Here is a 20,885-nt window from a genome sequence, read left to right on the forward strand (position 1 = left end):
AAATAAAGTCTTCCCCACAGAATACAGTGCTGTAACAAAATAAATTCATTTTCTTTTAGTTAAAGAAAAGGAAACAGGGAGAACGTGCTTACCTGTAAAAGGTGAAAGAGGGTTTCACAGAAAGCAGTACAAATGGCACAACTGTGTAACTTATTGCTACTTGCGTTGTCATCCATGTTATAATATCATAACATAGTTTAACAGCAGGAGATTCAACAAAATAGTGTCTGATATTGTTTCTAATCTAAAAAAAACACCCATATAATAGTAAGTTAGATCAGTAATAAACTAATTAGTGCTACTTTAGTGCATAGAATTTGTTGTACTTCCACAAAATACACAGGAAGAATAGAAATGTCTGGACAAACATCTCTGAACCATTCAAAGTACCCATTAACTTCTGAAGAAGTCAGTTGAAATTCTGTGCCTTTTAGGGCAGCATGTTTAATACAGCAGAGGGATTTTAAGTATTTAAGCCACACTTAAGCAAAACAATGCATACGCATCCATCTCCCCTAAATCCAGTGCATTTTAAGACTACTTGTCTGAATATGGCAGGCATTCTATTCTATGAAGCCATTCTGTAATCACTCAGTTTTGGAACAAATGAAAACCAGAACACTTCTGCTGAAAAGCTCCTATGTGGTAAACCATTTTCATATGTTCACTACCAAGGTATATTTTAGGACTAGTGGGGTACAAAAAAACCCAACAGAATACTCCAAATATTAGTTCTTATGACACACTTCAAAACTCTTAATAAAACAACTAATATCCAATGGGAGTAATATAAAAAGATTCATTAATTCCTATGCTGGATTCATTATTTCTTAAGCTGAATTCGCTTGTAAAATCCAGCTGAGAAAACACAATTGCTACCCATGAGCTGTCCCTGAACTTTGTGATCTCACTTTTCTTTGTCAAAAATGCTTATTAGTTAAGAAGATATTTGGTTGATACTCACAGCTCGTGCTGCTAGCGTCATTAGTACTCCTGTTAAAAATGTTAAGTAATATCCTGGGTAAACCCCATGCCAAATGGCAGAAAGGATGAATGTTTGGATTGTTGGACTGAAGGTGGCTCGCTCGTAGCATACTCTAGCAAATGAAAGACAAATCAAGATAAACAACATGAGACAGATTGTTAACAAACCTTCCCACTTATCATTTATACCTTCATACTTTTGGCAGGCTCGTCTCTAATGTATTCTTTGCAGTACAATTGCAGTTTACTGTTATTTAAAAATAATGCCACTACATTAAAACACAGAAAATGCCTAAAGCTGCTCACGGCTGCAGATTTAAACCTTCAGTGCTATCTACGTTCAATGCCATCCTTCATGATACTTATTTATAGCAAAGTTGCACAGAAGCATCCAAAGACAGGTATCAGTATCAATAAGGGATCTTAAGTCATCTAAAAATGTGTTTGAAAAGCTGGACCAGAAGCCAGAAACCATCAAACTCTTGCAATGAGTCTGATATATATTTTTCATAAAACGAAAGCCACTTATGGGCAAAGGGGAAAATAACAACTCCTTCAATTCTGAGTAACAGAGATACTGTAGTTGCACACAGGTGTGTAGGGCAGTTTTGAGCATGACGATGAATGACTTGAGGAACGTGAGGATATCAAATAAGGAGAATGCTGAACTCTGCTCTTTAAAAACAGAAACTTTGAATTACTAAGCAAGGACCTACAGTGAGGAGTTCTAGAAGGACGAAGGGAAAAAGGAATCCAAGAAAAGCAGTAGTTACTAAAAGACAGCATTAAATGACACAGTGACAAACCATCATGATGTGGAACAATGATAGGAAGCATGGTAAGGTCCTGATATGGCTTCATCTAGAGTTCTTTAATGATCTGAAAACCAAAAAGCAATAGGAAATATGGAAAGAGATGCATACTAAAGTGAAGTTAGACTAAACAGCACAAAGCACGCATGAACAGAAATCTAGGACTAGCAAACAAAAATGAGTTTTAACTAAAAAAGGCCATTGACACCAACATGTAGAAAGGTTTTATAAATATGTAGCAAGTGGCAGAAAGAAGAGAATGTAGATCTGTTACTGAAAGAGGAAGACAAGCTTATGATACAGAGAGTCAAAACATTTACTACTTATGTAATTACTTTTCTACTACTTTCATATACATAAAAGGTTTTTGAGACCGAATAATACAGTCAGCGCTAAAGAGTGAAAGGAAAAGAGATGGGATCTGCACAGTGAACTATCATAAGTGTATTTTGCAACCATAGCTTATTTCAGTCAAACAGATGCAGCAAATGTTATCCTATGAGTTCTTTAGTGTGGCGTACCAGGACAGTCCCCTCCCCGTGCCAAAAGCACTTTGCTAACAAGCATTAGGATAAAAACATGGACCTAAAAAGGGTGCAGGTGTTTGTGTGCATAATAGACCAGACTGAGGACATTTGCCCAAAATAAAGAAGAAAGCAATGTTGGCCAGATTAAACAGTAACCAGGAACGTTCCAAGAGACTTTTGAAACAAAGGAGGTGTCAGCCTAAAAAGAAGTACAAAAGCAGCATGACATCTCTGGGGGACAGCTGAGGAGACATCCTGGAATCCAAACTTAGTTTCACACTGCTGTAAGTCACCACCAGCATCACGACTTCTGCCAAGGCCAAGACAGAGCATACTCCCTGGAACACATCATAAAGACTGCAGCCAGCCAGGGAACTGTTAGTGCAGTATGCTATCCATAGGGTGCAACATCTTGCCCCTATCAGCTGCATGCATGTGGAGATGCATGCATGCTTCTCTAACGGCCATGTGAATCAGCAGGTTCACACCAAGCTGAGACCCCTCCTCTCCCAAAAGCATTGTGTACAGCCAGGGAGCCACACTTGGAAAAAAGAGGTGTTTTTTTGTAACCCACGTGTCCTTCAGAGTGTGGGTGGGCTGCCTGTAACTGTGGTCATGCACATGTATTTTTTAAACTCCTTGAGATTAGTCACAGAATAAATTTGTTCATTAAATCTTAACACTATGCACTTACAAAACATTACCTGTTGTAGTAATGATTTGAATCTTGAATGTGTATTTCATTGACTGCTGGTTAATTAGGTCTTGTTAGTTTATATCAATAAATGGCTTCAATCTCTGTTTTGGTTTAAACTGCTTTAACTAAGCAGATTTTCCCCTGCAAAGAATTCAGGAGCTTAAGAAAAACTAACTACATAAACTAACCAAATTTCAGCCCTACCAGCACAGGTCAGGAAAGATATATACTAGAAAAAATCATCAGGCCTCATTTTAAAAGAGTTAAATGTAAGCTTGAAAATTCCTCCATGGTTTTGTCAACACTTGTTGACTCTTGTTGAAACACTTCATTTAACATTTCTAAAAGCAAATGAAGGAAACAGGGGTCCAGGCTGCGAAAATCTGTTCAAATATGGCTTGTTATATTTAGTAATGATTTCCTCTAGTTGTGGGAAGATGCATCAGCTATTCAGCAAGGCACTGCCTTGGCCTGGTTCTATGCTTTCATTACTAGCTTGGGTGATAGGCTAACAAGTTTCTTTTTCACCCTGTCTTCCCTTCCCTTTCTTTTTTTTTTTTTTTGAGTGGGAAGGTGAAGTAGAGGAGGCGTGCATTGTTTTCTCAGCAGATAAAGGACTAGAATCCAAAGTGATCTTGACAGATTTGAATGATGTTCTGAAATCACCAACATGAAGTCCAAAGTCTAGAATATCTAAGAAAAGTGGAAGATACAAAACAGTAACTGTCCATGTAATATTACTGAATATAGCTGATCATAAATATGAATCAACAGTGACTATCAACTGAGCACGAGCAAACAGTAGATGGCAGCTGCAAAAGAAAAGATAGAGGTAATACTGATGTACTAGTAACAGTGCTATCTAAAGAAAAGAACTGTAATTAATCCATTCATATCACTCATTCTGTCTATAAAAAAGCCAGGAAAGACCTTGAAGGTTATAGAAGAAGTACTACATTCACTGTAAGAAAAAAGGAAACCTGGGAAGAAGCCAGAAGAGAGAAACAAAAAGTCCAGAGCTTTTGCAAATAGAATTACATGTTTCCTTTGGAAAAATAAAAATGAAAATGAATAGGCTGAGGAATTTCCCAGGGAGGAAACACTATAATGAGATACATATACATATATATTATATAATATATATTAATATACGTTGCTACTGTGTAAATATCACAGAGTCACAGAATCACAGAATGGCCAGGATTGGAAGGGACCTCAAGGATCATGAATCTCCAACCCCTGTGCCACATGCAGGGCCACCAAGCTTCCCATTTAATATCAGCCCAGAGCCCCATCATCAAATATCTATTTTAACATGCATCCTTCTAACCATAATACCTTTGAACTGCTTTATTTTGTGATCTACAGTGCTTCTGAAGCATCCTTATGATGTGCAGATCAATTAACTGCTTAACAGTTCTACAAAGTTTTTACACACAATCAGGATTTGGAATTCACAATTATGATGGTTCCTTTTCCAAAGATATAAAAAGAACCAACACAAAAACAATGTTTATGTCCAACATTTCTGTATCTCTTATGAGATAAATACCTAAGTTTTTTACCTTCTTTTAAATGGTAAACAAGTGATATATTCCAAGTGTTTATATGTTTAAATATATGAGTTTCAAAGTGTTTAAATATGTGAGTTTAAATATTATGTGTTTAAATATGTGAGATTTTCTATGAAAACTGTAGCACTACAACTAACAAAGTATAGGTAATTGTAACACATACTCTGTGCCACTATTTATGGTCCTTGTACGTAGACATTAAAACAATCTTTTACTGAAAATGAATGCTTAGGAAAATATTCCACTTTCCTCCCTTTTCACTGTGGAAAGAATCAGTACATATTCAGATTATCCTCAAAGATTCTTCTCCAACCATTCCAAATAAATTTATACATCAATTCTTCTTGGCAGTTGACATATTCTGATGCCAACTGATTCAGTCAGAATAATTAAATGATATCTCTATTTTTGTTTTTGTTTGTTTTAATTTTTATTATTGGGTCAGCAAAATATTTAGGGAAGAAATTGTGGAAGGCAGAGCACATACTATAATGAAATCTGATGGAAGTGACATGCTGTTGCCAGCCATCCTAGAATAGGAGAGAAAGTCCTCTGAGTGATACCAAGATAGGGGGATCTAAATTTAACCAGACTTATAGATAAAAGACTGTCTATACAGACACCAGGCAAAGCTTAACAAAACCTGTGTTCTACTCTCAAGAATGCTTTTTTGTTTTTGTTTCTGTTTACCACAAAGAAGTGGTGGAAGCAGAATGATTTAGATCACTAGGCACTCTGTTTCCCAGACAAGAAAAAATGCATCTAGGGATATTCATTTGTAAATGTTTTTTTGATAGCACACTGTGGGTTTGATATTTGCCACGCACCCATTACAGAAGGAGGGCAGAAAGTTCTCTCACAGACTGGATGGAAGTTCCTGTATCACTGCGTGGCTACAAAATTCCCAGCCTACACAGGCTAGCAGCCAAAACTAAATGCTTTGCCTACTGCTTTCAGCAACACAAACAGCTTTGAATGGTAAGAGGAAATAAAGTAAAAAAGACTCCTCCATATTAATACTTTCCTATGACCAGTGAAGAAGTCAAGCAGTTTCTGTCATTAGCAAACATTTTACACTGAGTGATCTGAATTCAGAGGCTTTAATACAGGCATTATAGGAAGAATGTTCCATGCAATTGCTAAACAACTGTACTGTTTTGTAAGCTTCAGCTTTAAATGCTAAATTTTCTTCAAAAACATCTTACTTAAAAGAACTTCAGCACAGAAAAGCTTGCCCTTAAGAAATAAATACCTTTTAAGCCAAAGAGCTGTTTGGATATTCCAGTTATCAAGAAACATCTTGAAGCTTGTGGAAGACTGCAAAAGAAAAACAAAACAATTATGTCAGTAATTGTAAAACGTTATAAAACATTCCCAAATTCTAGCATATGAACTGCATCAAAAAACCTACTTTGAAGTGAGCTGAATAAGGAGTTTACTCAGCAGTTTATAACCACAAAATATTTTAGAAGTCAGCCGACAAGTAAAACATATTCTAAGATCCTTCCCTAAGGGTACAAATGTGTCATTTCTGATTTAAAACATACACACCATCTTGATAAACAAAATGTATAGAAAAAAATTAATGTAATTACAATTAAATACCTACATGGCCATATATTTTATTTGGAACAACAATGAACAAACCTCTATCTGCTGGATTCTCAGATTTGATATTAGATCCCAACGTGTAACTCCATTTTTATCGTAGCCTCTAAAACCAAATCCTGCTGCATTATTAATTGCATCTGCTGCAATGAGACAAGAAGAAACAAATTGTAAACTGCCTGTATTGTGCATTACACAACAGGTAGGTTGTTCAAAATATGTTACATTTTAAGGGCTGTGTGTATTATTTTTAAATATAGAGGATCAGTGTATCAGATGCTTGAACAACCAAAGAATCCATGCTTACATAGGCACTTTCAATTAAAAAACTACGAAAGCAAAAGTATGAATAGTATTATTATCTCTCACAGTACAGATATACTTCTCTCTTATACAGCCCTTTGCCTCAGCTTTGTGTGCTCACCATGGAGCACCTGGCAGTACAAATGGCCCTGGGGATGGCCATTTCTCTCACAATTAAAAGTAACCTTAAGGAATTGAACACAACATAGCCAACAGGCTCTACAGTAGCAGTGCAGTTCAGGTCCTCCAGTGGCAGGACATTAACCCTGTGTGTGTACTCAGAACTCATCTAAAGCACTCCATTCAGACTGTCACCTCTTAACCTACAACTAGTGAGGAAAGGATATTTGCTCAACTTTTATTACTATATTGAAAGGAATTTGTATTATAGATTTACTTATGTATCATTACTAAGCATTTTCGTTTCTTCTCAACAGCTTTTTGAAGGTATCAATCTAAAGCACTCAGAAAATAAATGATCAACCCAAACGCTCTGTTCCTTTCCTTAAGCTGATTCTCCAAACATTCACAAGTCTGGAACAGGGGTTTGTGACTCTTGATTTAATACAGCATAATTTACATTTTTTCGCTCATCAGTAACAACTTTAATAGCTATCTTTTAAAGCAATAAAATTTATACATCTGGTATCATAGAATCACAGAATTTTAGAGTTGGAAGGAACTTCTGGAGATCATCTACTCCAACCCCCTGCTAAAGCAGGTGGAAACAGGGAAGCACAGTAGGTGGCACAGGAAAGCATCCAGGTGGGTTTTGAACAGTTCCAAAGAAAGAGAAACTTTACAACCTCTCTGGGTAGCCTGTTCCAGTGCTCTGTCACCCTCATGGTAAAGAAGTTCTTCCTTGTGTTCATATGGAACTTCCTAAGTTCCAGTATGTGCCCACTGGCCCTTGTTCTGTCACTGGGCACAACCAAAAAGATCCTGGTCCCATCCATTGACTCCCACCCTTTAGATATTCATAGGCATTGATAAGTTCCCCCCTAAGTCTTCTCTTCCCCAGGTCTCTCAGCCTGTCCTCATGAGAGGAATGCTCCAGGCCCCTCATCATCTTTGTGGCCCACCACTGGACCCTCTCCAGCAGTTCCCTGTCTTGAACTGAGGAGCCCAGCACTGGATGCAGTACTCCAGGTGAGGCCTCACCAGGGCAGCATAGAGGTGGAGGATCACCTCTCTCAGCCTGCTGACCATGCTCCTTTTAATGCACCCCAGGATGCCATTGGCTTTCCTGGCCACAAAAGCACACTGCTGGCTCATGGCCAACGTTCCGTCCACAAGGACACAAATGTACTTTTCTGCAGATCTCCTTTCCAGCAGGTCAGCCCCTACCCTGTATGGATACATGCAGTCACATCACTGATGTCAACTTCAAATATTAGACAATGATTTTAAGCTCTCAGAAACAGCTGAACCACAATCCCTTGCTAGCTAGAGCAGAAAGACTACAGTTACTCATTTTATTAACTAGCACTTAGTATTTATTCTAAATAATTCATTTTACTAACAGATTTTTTCTAAGTGCAAAGAATAGCAATACACAGCTCAAAAGCATAACATCCAGCAAAATGTTTAGGCCCTGCACATTCTGCTCACACTATCAGAAGTTTAGATGAGATAAAATTGAAGGAGAAAATTGAAAAAAATTAATTAGCAAGCTAGAAGTACAGAATTAATGTCGTTTATTTTTTTCACTATTCTACCAGAAGCGAACTAACTCTTCACTGCTACCAAACATAAGTAGAAATCCATATGAAGAATGATGGGGGGAAGAGCAGAAAATTATTCATTTTTGAGCTGACTCCTCCTTTTGACAGATGATGATACTGGTGCTTAAGAGCACAATATTCAAAAATATTTCGTTCTGCAACAAGCTCCAAAATTACTATATCCAGACACGCTGAAAGCACATCATTCAATGACCAGGAAGCAGTAAATGAGTCATGCCTCTCTGCCATACTAAGGTATTCCTTATTGCATTGTTTTCCACAGATTCTCTCTCAAAAGAACCATGAAACAAATAATGTAAATCTGAAGGAGGAAATCAATGAAATCTGTTTTGTGAGACACATCCAGCATGCCAAGTTACATACGTACAGCGTTTTGGTTTTGTGTGTTGGGTTTGCTTTTTCTTTGTTTGTTCTGTTTTTTAAATAACGTGATGCAAAAAGCAAAACACTGCTTAAACTGTATTATCTATTCAGTATCTTAGATGAGGGACCATGGGTGTTCTGACATTTGTCAAATAGAATTTTTAGTGAACAAAGACTAAAAATGAAGCATCATCAATCCAATTCTGGAAATACCACCGTATCTGCTGCTAACAACACAATTATACATCTGAATTTCAATTTACTCGTTTTCTCTTCATGCTTGAATAATAACATCAAGCAAATTACTGGTAACTAATCACAGAAAGTTTTAGAGCCACTTCTCAGATATGTCTAGAACACTAAGGATTGTAAATCAGACTAGTTTTAGTACACATTTCAAAAAGCAAAAAAGACATTGTTCATTAAAACAATATCACTCTTCAAAAATCCTCACGTTTCACATAGATTTGTTCAGTATTCCGTGATCTCATGTGCCACACTGTCACAACACTGTGCTTAGTGCTGTGGTTGATAGGCTTTGTTTCACAAGAAAGAGACATCATTCAGTGTCTTTGACAATGCCTTGTAATATTTACATCTAATAATGTTTTCATAAGGCCTCAAGAGGGCACTGTCTCTTTTTAAAACATAGTTTGTGCAGCATCTCAAATGTAGTTCAATACAGAGTAGTTTTTTTCCACACTTACCTAAAGTCCATGCAAAATAATACTTGGGTCTGGCAGCCATGAGAGACAAGTATAGGTAGAAAACCCTTACAGGCCACGATGCTGTAGCTCTGAAGTTCTCATCAATGTTGTATTCCACAGGCAGTGTTTTTGTAATAGTCATGTGAAAGAGTAAGGACAGTCCACAGATTAAGAGCTTCTGTGCCACAGCTATCTGCAAAGTTTAAGATAAGAGACTTTGTAAGCTTCAGGTTTTGTTAGCCTTCTGAAAACAAAGGTAAGTTGGAGTTAGTCTTTCCTAAACAGGTGTATATATATGTGTCAGATTTTCAGTGATATTTACTACCAAATATTTAAAATATTTGGTAGTTTGGTAGCATTTTAGACGTGTTCAAGAAATATCCTTATCTCGATTACGCTGTGAGTACCATTGCTTTTGGCAACTCAGCCAATCAACTTCAACCTCACTGAGCCCCTGAGAATCCCCTTCAATAACAGGAAGTTCTTTTGCAACCCCAGTTTTTATCTCATTGTCAAATTACCTAAACAAGTAAGTTGCCAAAACATTGTAGCACAAAGCATGTAACTTTGCACTGGACACATGCAATTATTGCAGAGATTCCAGAAAGAATGACTAAATTTTAGTTCATTTTTGAAACCTTTGGGATAACAGAGATGTTTAGTCGCTGCCCAACTCAATACGTCAATTATCTGTGTTCAATTATCCCAATACCTAAGCTCTAAAACAAGAAAATGCTGAAATAATTTATGCATTTATAGCATACCTCAGTTCTATAACGTCCCGTTTTCCTACCTAGAATGATCAAGTGATAAGCAGTCAAATAATATGCTCGCAGACATGTAAAAAGTACATTCTTCAGCTTGAATCTGACTCGGGTTTCCTCAAAATTCAGTTTTGTTATAACCACCACACTAAAGAGGGTGCTGCTTTTAGGACACCAGGATTGTTAAGGTTCTGTTATAAAATGCACAGAGCAACAATGCCTGACGCACTATTCTGAGCCAGGAGTCTCACTCATGTTCCAAGGGTGGTTAGCAGTGTGGGCAAGCTCCTAAAGGAACACTCTAAGCGAGCAGCTCGATGAGAAGATTGCAAATTGTTTTAAATGATCCAACTCTCAAGTTTTCATTGTAAGCAAACTCAGTATTTAAATTAAAATATTACCATTTTAATTTATAGTTCTATGACACTAAACTCAGTAGGAAAAAAATCAAGATAGCTATTTTTCTTTGAAGCACTGAACAAAAAGATACTCACAGTCTTTTTGCTGCCCATCCTGCTTCCAGTACTTAAAGTCCTACTTCAATCAGCATAGCTACAAATACCTAGCTCCAAAACAGTAATTCTGGTCCATAATGCAGCACTAAGTGCCCAAATGAACACAGGGATTTCTGCAAGATGCTCAGTACCAAAGTCTCACTGACACGATGTGACACACAGTAAGTACTGTTCTCCCTTTAGTCCACTGCCACAGCTTGCCCATCTTTACACATACTGTATCATCAACCCAAAATGCGTTGGTACTTCTCTGCAGGTTTTCAACTAGATCATGGAGGTGAAAGCCCTTCGTTGAAGAAACAGCAGCAGGTTCTCAATGAAATTCATCTTAAGAAAGAACAATGAACTCATATAGACATACGTTTGAAAAATAAACTCTGAGGTTTTCAATCTGTAGTTGCAGAACTCCTATGTACCATAGGAGGATGGTGTTTTTATTTACTTAAATGATGTATTCTACTATTTTATATTTATTTATAATTTTTAGCAGCAACATTTAAATATAGGAAAAAGGATAGCAACATCCAGAAGCAGCATGGCATATTACTTAATGGGTTTTTTTTGTTTCTGTTTTGTTTTTTAACCAGTACTACTTCACTCTATAATTACAAATCCCAGAACCCCAACCAAGCCTGCTGACACCATCCCCAGACATGGGCAGGCACACTGAAGTCCTCAGCAAACAATACTGGACATCATCTCCTACAAGGACTGGGATCTGCAACTCCAGGCCTGCTTTAAGCAGCATTTCTGAAGGACAGTCCAAATACAGGCTGCAATGCAACAAAGCAGTCCTGCCTTTTCTCCTCACCTCGGCTACACGTTTTTGCTCTTTTCATTCTGGGGGGTCAGATTAGGGAAGCAAATGAGGAGAAACACCAGCCGTTGGGGTATTTGCCTTGTTTTGTTTTCACTAGCTTTGGATGGGATCAACTACTCAAATCAGATCACCGTGCCATGGAACGCTCACCAGCATTCTGTGACAGGTACACAACTCAGAAGCCACAAGTTGATATTTGGGTTGGACTCAGCAGATCATTACATTCTAGCCTGAGCTAGAATGCTATGCTAGCATTGGCTTGCTTAGAGCACTCAAATTTTGAATAATCTTACACACAAACAGAAATCCACAACTGACACCACAGTTAGTTCAATTGCCATATGGTTATCCTTTGCCAAAGCACAAACAGGGTTCCATACTCATGGAAGGATTAGTCAGTCTCTACAGGATGAAGAAACTAATTCTGAGAAGTCTGAAATTTTGTTTCATTCACTCTCTGAAGTTTTCAGTACATCAAGTCAAAAAGTAAAACTCATTTTTTGTGGAATAACTCAAAAACTACAGTCCAAGGTAATTGTTCTGCTAATGAACTGCAAGAACAGAAGCTACAGGATGGGTCCCTTTCACCTCATGTGAAATATACAATTTATTTTGCATCAAGAAGGAAGAAGGGCCTGGCTCATTTAGCTCTGATGAATAAAAACTAAGCATACCTGTACAAAAAATATGAAATATGGATAATATTGTGAAGGGAAAAAAATGTATTTAGGCTAGGAGAGTGTGCCAGGGCAAAAACAAACGTGCATAAATTAGCTGGGAATGCAAGTAGGTTGAAAGCTGGATTCCTGACTAGTGAAAGGAGCTCAGGAACAGCTTTCTAACTGAAGCAATAAATGCTGAGCTCACACAGATGTCTCACTGTATGAAGAAGTACTGTGTATATGAATACAAACAAAAAGTACAAAAGGCACTTTAGGCCTTATTTGAATATTTTTTTGTTCTTGGCTGATAAAAAATAAGGATCTCAATATAATACTGAACTACGTTAAAGTGCATCATTTTGTGAAGGATAGCACCTCAGTTAAAAATTACACGTAATTAACCCAAAACTTTTTTAATTTATAGGAAGAGTCTGTAGAATATGCAAGAAAGTGGATATCTGCTGACAGGCATCTCGTACATTAAGGGTAGCCATAATAAAAAGAAACTTACAAAGACAGATATTAATTTCTGAGAGTTGACACCACTTTGAGCACCAACAATTGATAGCTTGCAAAAAGGCACAATAGGAGGGACATAAGAAATGAGTTTTAATATGCTGATTTGATTCATTTAACATGCAATGAACACAGCAAAAATACTAAACCAAGTTAATATCATGCAATCAACACACAGGAGAGGGGAGGAGGCCAGCATGAACTACTTCTGTTATATAAATTATATTTAACAAGAGGCTTATTGTAAACTCAACTGAAGGATTTTTTTTCATTTAGTACATTAACATTTGCCAATCCCCATTACACTTCATTTTTCTGAGTTACCTAACAATTTACACTGAAATTAAAGGTAACGTGAGAATCTAGGCACAAATTTAAGATATTAACATGAAGTTAATGGGATTTAAACATTCTTCTAGAACAAAACAATGAATTGTTTAATTGATGCAGCAAATGCAGTGAGCAAATTATATCATCCACATTTCTCCAAAAGCAAAGAATACTCTCTGGTGTTATAGAACGCAGCCAGATTTCTCTAATGCCAGTTGGGAGATGAAGTATCAACAGCAGAGTCAACTTCTCTTTTATTTTTTATGTCAAAATCTAATGCAGCATTAATTGCAAAAAAAACATCAAGCAATTTGAGAGCAATATACTTTAACAAAAACAGCTTACCTGAAAGAAGAATCTGTTATATTTTTACATTTATTTGTATTGACTTTATTTGGGTCGCTGGAAAGATTATGTGGTAAAAAGCTCTGAAGCCCTGCTAGGCAAACAGCAGATGCATGTTCAGAAGTCCTGATACCAGCAGATTGGGTTAGGTCTATTTATCTGTAGTAACCTTACTTCATAATATTTTTATCCAGAAATAGGAGTTCAGTACATAAGATAAAAGGTTGTTTAAAAACAAAGAGTATGCAACCTAGCCCATACAACACACAAGTGCAGGCTATGGACAGACCATGAAGTGCCAATCTGTGCAAGCAAGTCTCATCTGTCCTTCTCCCTTCTTGACGACTTCCTCAACAGCACACTTGCATGAGCTTGCCAACATGCAGAGCAGGTTAAAATATTATCATTCTCCAGCCACTTGTTTATATTTCTGTGGTGCAACTTACAACAACCACATAAGACCGGTAGAACAGAATGTGCAAAATGTCCTCACCCACATTCAAAGAATGGAAGTGGCTGGAGATGACAACTGATTGAGAAGCACTTATGTGTTCTATTCACTAGGGGATGGAATCTTCCAGCTAGCAGGATGTGACAAGCAGCTGTGGGAATGCCTTCATCTGCTCTAGCAACTGCTAGCAGTCTAAAAGACAAGCAGAAAACAAGTAATTGTTCCTGGAGTCATTGAAAGCCATTAATGCGAAGTGTTCCAGTTGACTCCATAATAATTCTGTTTTTAATATGCAGTACTAATTATCTTAGACACAAATGTAAAAGACAGATACGCTCCTATTTAAGAATATATGAGGAGAGTGATAATATTCAGTATCCTCAACATTAAACTCTTTGGATTAAATTACAAAAGGAACAAGCTCTGGGAGCTTTTAATTCAGACCATGCAAACTCTTCAGTAAGGTAGGATCAAATGGACTTTCTTCTGCACATACATATTCTCTTTTCCAGTAGAAGAACAGAGAGAAAAGCAATACACTGTATGGATGGCTAGCCATGCACCTATCACTAGTATATGTTTTACTACATCTTCAGATGAAAGCAAAAAATAACACTGAGCTTCAGCACCTCTCTACACAAATAAAAGCAGGAAAAATTGTTTCCATACATGTTTTCCAACTTAATGCTTGCTCCATGCAGAACAGAAAACATTAGAAAACAATAGAATTTGAGAACTTTCATAAAACTTTGTCGGAATTGTTAAGTCTCATCCACTTTCAAAAGACAAGACATACAGTTTGTCTTCACTGTACACAGTGTACACTTTGAAGAAAACATGCATTAACTGCTTCATCTAAAGATGGCTTTTTACCATATAAGCTTGTTAGGAAGCACCAATTTCATTTGCTTTTGTCCACAAAATCCAGACTGGAAACCATGGAGAAAACCTAGCTTAAAAAGAAAGTATTTAACTTTCTGAACAGAGAACTATACTGTTGATGAATGAACTCCAGATACAGCTCAGCAGTTATGCCTGTAAACAAACAGTGCAAACCAAGCTTTTCATGCAATGATTACATCAGCATCAGCACTGCAAGAGTCAGAGTCATACGTCTTACATTTGGAGAAGGATCCGTTTGTTCATATTTTGTATCTTCCTTCCCATTTGCTTCAGACTGTTGCAGTTGGTATGATCTGCCTTCAATGAAAGTAATATAGTCTTTGTAAGAGCATAACGGGCCTGCCAGGATACCCATGAAATTACAGTTGTAACTTAAATATTCCAGTAGACTTGGCATGCGTCTGTAATTCAAAGACAAGCAGCTTGTGAGATGGAATGTGTAGTTCCACAGTATTTCCACAGCAGGAGAAGTCATACTGCATGTCATTGCTTACTCTAATTGCAGTAAAAACCAAATGCAGAAAAGCAGTTTGTGTATATTTTGTAATCACAACTTATACTAATACTCTAAACATAGCATCGCTTTCCAATCCATTCTGAGCATTTTCAGAATGATGTCTTTAACTCTTGTGACTTTCTCCTCGACCTGAAGCGGAGCCTGGGGAAGAAGGTGGAAGGGTGTTTCCCTAAAGTGCTTGTTCAATTGTTTGTTTTCATTTTTCCTCAATAACTGAGTCAGTAAACAAAGGTTTGTGTTCACTGGCAATAACCTAAATTGAGGAAAATTCCTCAAGCCCAGGACAACATATTATTAGCAAGACTCTTGAATAAAGAAAGGAAAACAGGTGAGTTAAATGCTGAAAAACAGAAATTAGACAAATATGTTCCTTTGCCAACTACTTTATATGTGTTATAAATATAGTTGAAACTAAATGTTAACTAGTCTCCTGTCTGGATGTAATTTGCATATGACGCATAGAACTTAGCTTTTGCACTTAAAAAAAATATTCCATTTTAAGTGGTATTTTGCAGAATAGATGCCTGTAATTAAGTTACAAACATAAAATGCATGGACCTGTTTTAGCCAAGTTTGTAAACGCTCGATCCTGAACAGGAGCTGTACCATTTCTGCACAGCATTAATAAAGCACACAAACCATCAGCTTCTTCCTGCCACCAAACTAGACTCTCAAATCACTAAAAGCCTACCTTACAGCCAAACACCTCTGTGATGGTGTCAAATCTTCATTTTTTCGAAACATACCTAGAAAAGAGCACAGAAAAAAAGGAAAAATAAAGAAAAGTTTAAACAGCACTTATTAATTAGTACTGGCTTTAATTAGTAGAGCAATCCTCATGCTGCAGTATAATCTTTTTCTTTATGTCCCCAAGTAACTGCAGAAGTATTATGTCACATAATATTTTAGTTGGAGTTGGATCAATCATTTCTTACTGTTGACAAAATTACAAACTTACATATCCTCAGTTATATCCAACAGTGTCCAAACCTGAAACCACATGGATTTCAGGAGAGCATTAAGAAGGCTTGTAATAAGTGGTGAAAAATACAGTTCCCTTACATTTCCTCAGATTTCAAAGTTCTGCGGGTTTCAGAACCCTTTAGTCTCTATCTGGGAAGTTAAAATCCAAGCCCCATTAACACAGCAGTAACCCAGGGTCATATACCTCTGATGTGTAATCTGAACACAGTCCAAGACAGATTTATGCTACTCAAAACCCAATGCAGACCTTTAAAAGGTACCTCCGTGCTGCAAACAAGGACTATAAACAAGGTCCAGTGAAGCAGGCACAACAGGCAGAGTCCCTGCCCAGAACCCAGAGCCCTGCCAGCAGACAGGGGCAGGCCAAGGCTACATTCAGCAGCAAGGCTGGATTTATGTTCTTGCAGTGCCTTTTGAAATGCTGCTGGCCTACTCCTGAAAAGCAACTTGCAGAATTCATATTGCTGTAAAAGTGAATAGAACCTTCAGCACTTGAAATAATTACAAAATACAGTAATCTAAGGATGAGGGCATGGAAGAAGCTGAGCTCCTTCCTTCAGACAGGCCTGTCTTAGAGCAGCCAGCAGTGCCTGCCAAAATGGCTGCTTCAGCTCTTCCTGCAGGTCTGCCTCTAGCTCAGACACCAGCATGTGCATCCATCTCTGCTATTCACACTGGCAAGTTTCCTTAGTGACTGCAAGCATTCACTTATTTTATAAAACATAGCTGCCTAAGGGAAATCAAGCTTATGGAATCCCACTTCAATTATATTCCTTCCTAGCAGTTCCTAAACCCAAAAGCCAATCTCCATCCCAGTTTAATGAAAGTGTAGAGGTAAAATAGATATGAATTTACAATACACTGTGCAGAAATAAGTGATCATACAGACTACATAGAAGGAAAGGATCCTCCTTCACTCACAGAAACATTGCCTGCCCCTTGATGCCATTAAATCCATGGAAACGAGTCCTTACATTTGATCTAAGCATAAGGAAAGTTTCAAATGGAGTCTGTTTTCTAGTTAGATATCAAAATCAGTCAAGTTTGAGACACACACACACACACACACACACACACAACAGGGCTGGGGGTGGGGGGAGAAGTGATATCAAATCTCGGTCAATTCTATGACTCATGGAAATACTTATCTGAAGGGAAGATAGCCCTGTTGTCTTCATTTGATTCCAGGAACTATGACATACAGACACTTTGGTCTTAAAAACTGCATTTGTCTTTCAAGCTGAGATAGATACAGCAAATGGGTATCTGATACAACCTGAAACAATACCTTCTTCATTACTCATCTTCACAGTGGAAAGACACCCTCCTTCGTTCAGACCCAAGCAAAGAAACTGAAGGACAAAGCACGGCCCTTGACTTCATGCAGGCATTTTCTCTTCCCCACCATTATGCTGTCCTGTCTTCTCAGTACTACAGCAGAAGTTTTAACTACAGTTAAAAGTATTTTAAAAAGTGGGAGAAGCTTTTAAAAAGTACTTTAACCTTTAAGGCCACAACATAACAGGTCTCAGGTACTAAATCCTGGTAGATACCTTTTTCCTTGAGTCAGGAGGAAGCAGTGACCAAGTGTGTCCAAATTAACTTGAACAAGGAAGGACTGAAGACAGGTAATTAGCCTAATAAGAGATTTCACACCTCTGATGTGCTACATAATAAGGGAAACAACTCAAATAGAAGAATCTAATCGGTGAAATATGACCTGTACTTTTGGAGGGCCAGAGGTTAAGGAATTGGCATATTTAAAATAGGTTCAAATCTATCCATATACGTGTGAAGTTGCTTTCCCCCTACATAATGTGGCAGGCAATACACCTGCTGTCTCAAGCATGCAGTGTACAAGTAAGCCTCATCAATTTTTCACTCCAACCACCAGCTTCTCAGAGGTCAGTGCCTTTCCCCTATTTTTTTTTCACATCTTCTCAGTACCTGTGTCACAGTTGCAAGCTTTCAGAAAAGTACTACAGACTTCTTCTAATTGATAGAAAATACATATAGAAAAGGGGAAAAGATGCTTTTAAAACCTCTTCAGGGTGAGGACTTTGAAGAATCATCAAGTCCAACCTTATCTAAACCAAGATAAATGTGTTCAATGCTTTTGAGGCAGTGTATTTGCCCATGGGGACAGAGGCCCCAGATCATAGCTGCTCCCTACCTGCTACACACTGGAGGTAAAGACACCTCATTTCATCAATATGCCACTGGTAGGGAATTTATGAATTTTTCTAACTTTGCTCTAGGGATTATGAGAAATGTTTTCTCCTGTTCTAAAGCAGCATACTTCTGCAATGGTTGCATCTTCTAGTTGCTACCAAATCACACAGTGGGGATTAGAGAAAATGGGTTTTATCGAACATTTGTGAGAGAAGTGAAATTATCTGGCCTTTCAGCAACTATAACTCAGTTTTCTCATCTGTAAAGAAATAAGCCTGCGCTCCTTCTGTGTACAAGAATTTTGTAAATCACCGCTAACAAAAATTATCTCCACTGATCTAGATCACGAGGAAGTGCATCTGTTCATTTCTCTTCAGGAGATCACACCATAAAGGTAAATCATCATCTTTGGGTATATACCAATATCCTTCCCCACAGGTTTTATTAAAGGCTGTTATGGCTACTATCAGGCTTTCTCACTGCAACAGCACAATATTTACCATTATATCTTGGTATTAACCCAGCTTAGTAGTTAATCTGCTTGAATCTACCAAGATTTACATTTGCATGAAAAACTGGCTATTCAGTAACTCATTTATAATGCTTAAATATGATATTAACTAATAATACTTAAACATGAAGATTGTATCACATCATTCTTGTTGAAACCACAACAAGATTTAATTTGAGGTTCAGAAGTGGATCACCTGAGTTTAAATGCACACTGTTAATGAAATATTTTAAGGCCTGAAGAAGACATAGACTTTCCATAACAGTTTTAGTTATTACCAGCATGCTGGCAGCAAATAGACACAGGCGTCAGCTAAGTAAAATTGCAGAGAAATTACAAAAAAAAAAAAAAGCAAGAAAAAATCAGAAATTTTGACATGATCAAACATGGGCCCCAAACAACACAAGTCTTAGGAGTTGAGAAATACAGTGTAATTCCTTAAAACATTGATGGCATATAGAGTAGTTAAAGCGATTTGGTAGCAGCTGCAATAGCTATGTTGTCACTAACACAAGAGGGAGCACTTTAAAAAAAGATGTACAAAATATAGACCAAGAGGCAGATGACAGAGAGAAGCTCTAAGATTTCTGAAGAAAGCATTGCAATTAAAACTAACCAATCAATACAACAATAACAAAAAAACCAAACCAAAACAAAACAAAACAAAAAAAAACAAAAACAAAAAAAAACAAAAAAACCCCACCATACCAGCACAGCATTCCTGCTGAATATGGAAAGTATTTGCCTTGAGAAAAGGAGAAGGCAAAGCATCAAGTTAACTGAAAATTAAGATGGAATGTTTGCATCAATCTAAACATGAAGCATTCCTTAACACTTTTGGCAGCATTACGTTATCTGAGCACAGCTAATAAAGCCAGCACTGCTATCAGAATAGCAGGTACTGCAATTTGGATGGGATTGCTCATTAGATGTGAATGAACATGAAATTTGCCTTTTTTTCTTCCAAATTACTTTGCTTAATAACCATCCCAAGTGTATGGTGCACTGCTTTGACTGCAAGAAGGTGGTAGCAAAAAATAATTAAGACCACTGCAACTAACATAGTAACACGTAAGCTTATCCAGTATTACTTTTATTTTTCCTTATCTCTTTTTCCTGTGTGTTTCATACACCTATTAAGACATCATCTCCTGAGGGACCACGTGGGACAAAGAATATACTTCCACAATTCTGGGAGGAAAATAAGCTTTAATAGCCAATTTGCAAATCAACAACACTATGCCGTAGTACAACAGCAATATGAGGAGAAACAGCATCAAACAATCCCCCTGTTGTCCTCATATGCGGCTGTTGGAGCAAAATAAATGTGGGGAGAACCAAAACACTGCTGTAAGACTAGCACATAACTATATTTCCTGATGCATGATTGAAAAAGAAAAGGCAGAGCTTGAAAAAATCCGAACAAAATAAAACAGAAATACCTTTTCAGTTGCATATTCAGTGTACTCTATCTCCTTTTAGCTCTCACAGTAAATGCAGTGCTGGAACAGATCAGTATCAATGTCTGCTCTATTGCTTTTAAAAATGGAGGGCACCAGATCCACCAGGACATAATAATTAGAGAAAAGCAAGCTGTGTTCCTGAAACAGTGCACTTAAGCATTAGCAACTACAGAGTTGAAAACCAAGGCATGAGTGATAGCAGGAGGGAGGAACAGGAAAGTTTATTTTCTGGTGGTCAGAAAGCATGTGAGAAATAAGCCTCCAGGAACCAAGAAGCTGACAGAAGAGCATTATGGTTCTGGTTTCCTACCTGTGTCTAGCCAGTTTCTGGACAAATGCAACACAGCAATATGGAGAAAATTTGAAAGAATTACATCTGCCTTACTATACAACTATTACATATAAGAAGTGACTGTTTATGGTTTTTGTGTTGTTTTAATCTTTAATTTAGTTTAAGTTAGAGAAGAGAAATGAGGTTGGAAGAAGCCATTAACAAGTTTGCCCATTTAAATAGCAAATGTCGAGCCTAATATTCACTGACTTTGGTGACTGAATCTCTTGGTGCTTTAAAAATAGGTATGTTGTGAGCTCCAGAACTTCCTTGGGTTATGA

The 20,885-nt window shown here is 37.4% G+C and overlaps 1 protein-coding gene across 2 annotated transcripts in view; it reads right to left on the reverse strand.

Moving 5' to 3' along the window:
- MBOAT2 (membrane bound glycerophospholipid O-acyltransferase 2) overlaps nt 1-20,885 on the reverse strand; it is an 89,277-nt gene that overhangs the window by 3,630 nt on the left and 64,762 nt on the right. For both annotated transcript variants that reach the window (XM_031611349.2, XM_090136356.1), the window contains 7 exons: nt 15,835-15,889; nt 14,844-15,027; nt 9,321-9,513; nt 6,242-6,345; nt 5,847-5,911; nt 965-1,097; nt 93-244 (listed from right to left, as the gene is read on the reverse strand). In XM_031611349.2, coding sequence (XP_031467209.2) covers nt 93-244; nt 965-1,097; nt 5,847-5,911; nt 6,242-6,345; nt 9,321-9,513; nt 14,844-15,027; nt 15,835-15,889 — 886 coding nt within the window. The remainder of the gene's footprint in view (nt 1-92; nt 245-964; nt 1,098-5,846; nt 5,912-6,241; nt 6,346-9,320; nt 9,514-14,843; nt 15,028-15,834; nt 15,890-20,885) is intronic.

The sequence above is a fragment of the Phasianus colchicus genome, chromosome 2 (assembly GCF_987193195.1).
Source record: "Phasianus colchicus chromosome 2, bPhaCol1.hap1.1, whole genome shotgun sequence".
Lineage (NCBI taxonomy): Eukaryota > Metazoa > Chordata > Aves > Galliformes > Phasianidae > Phasianus > Phasianus colchicus.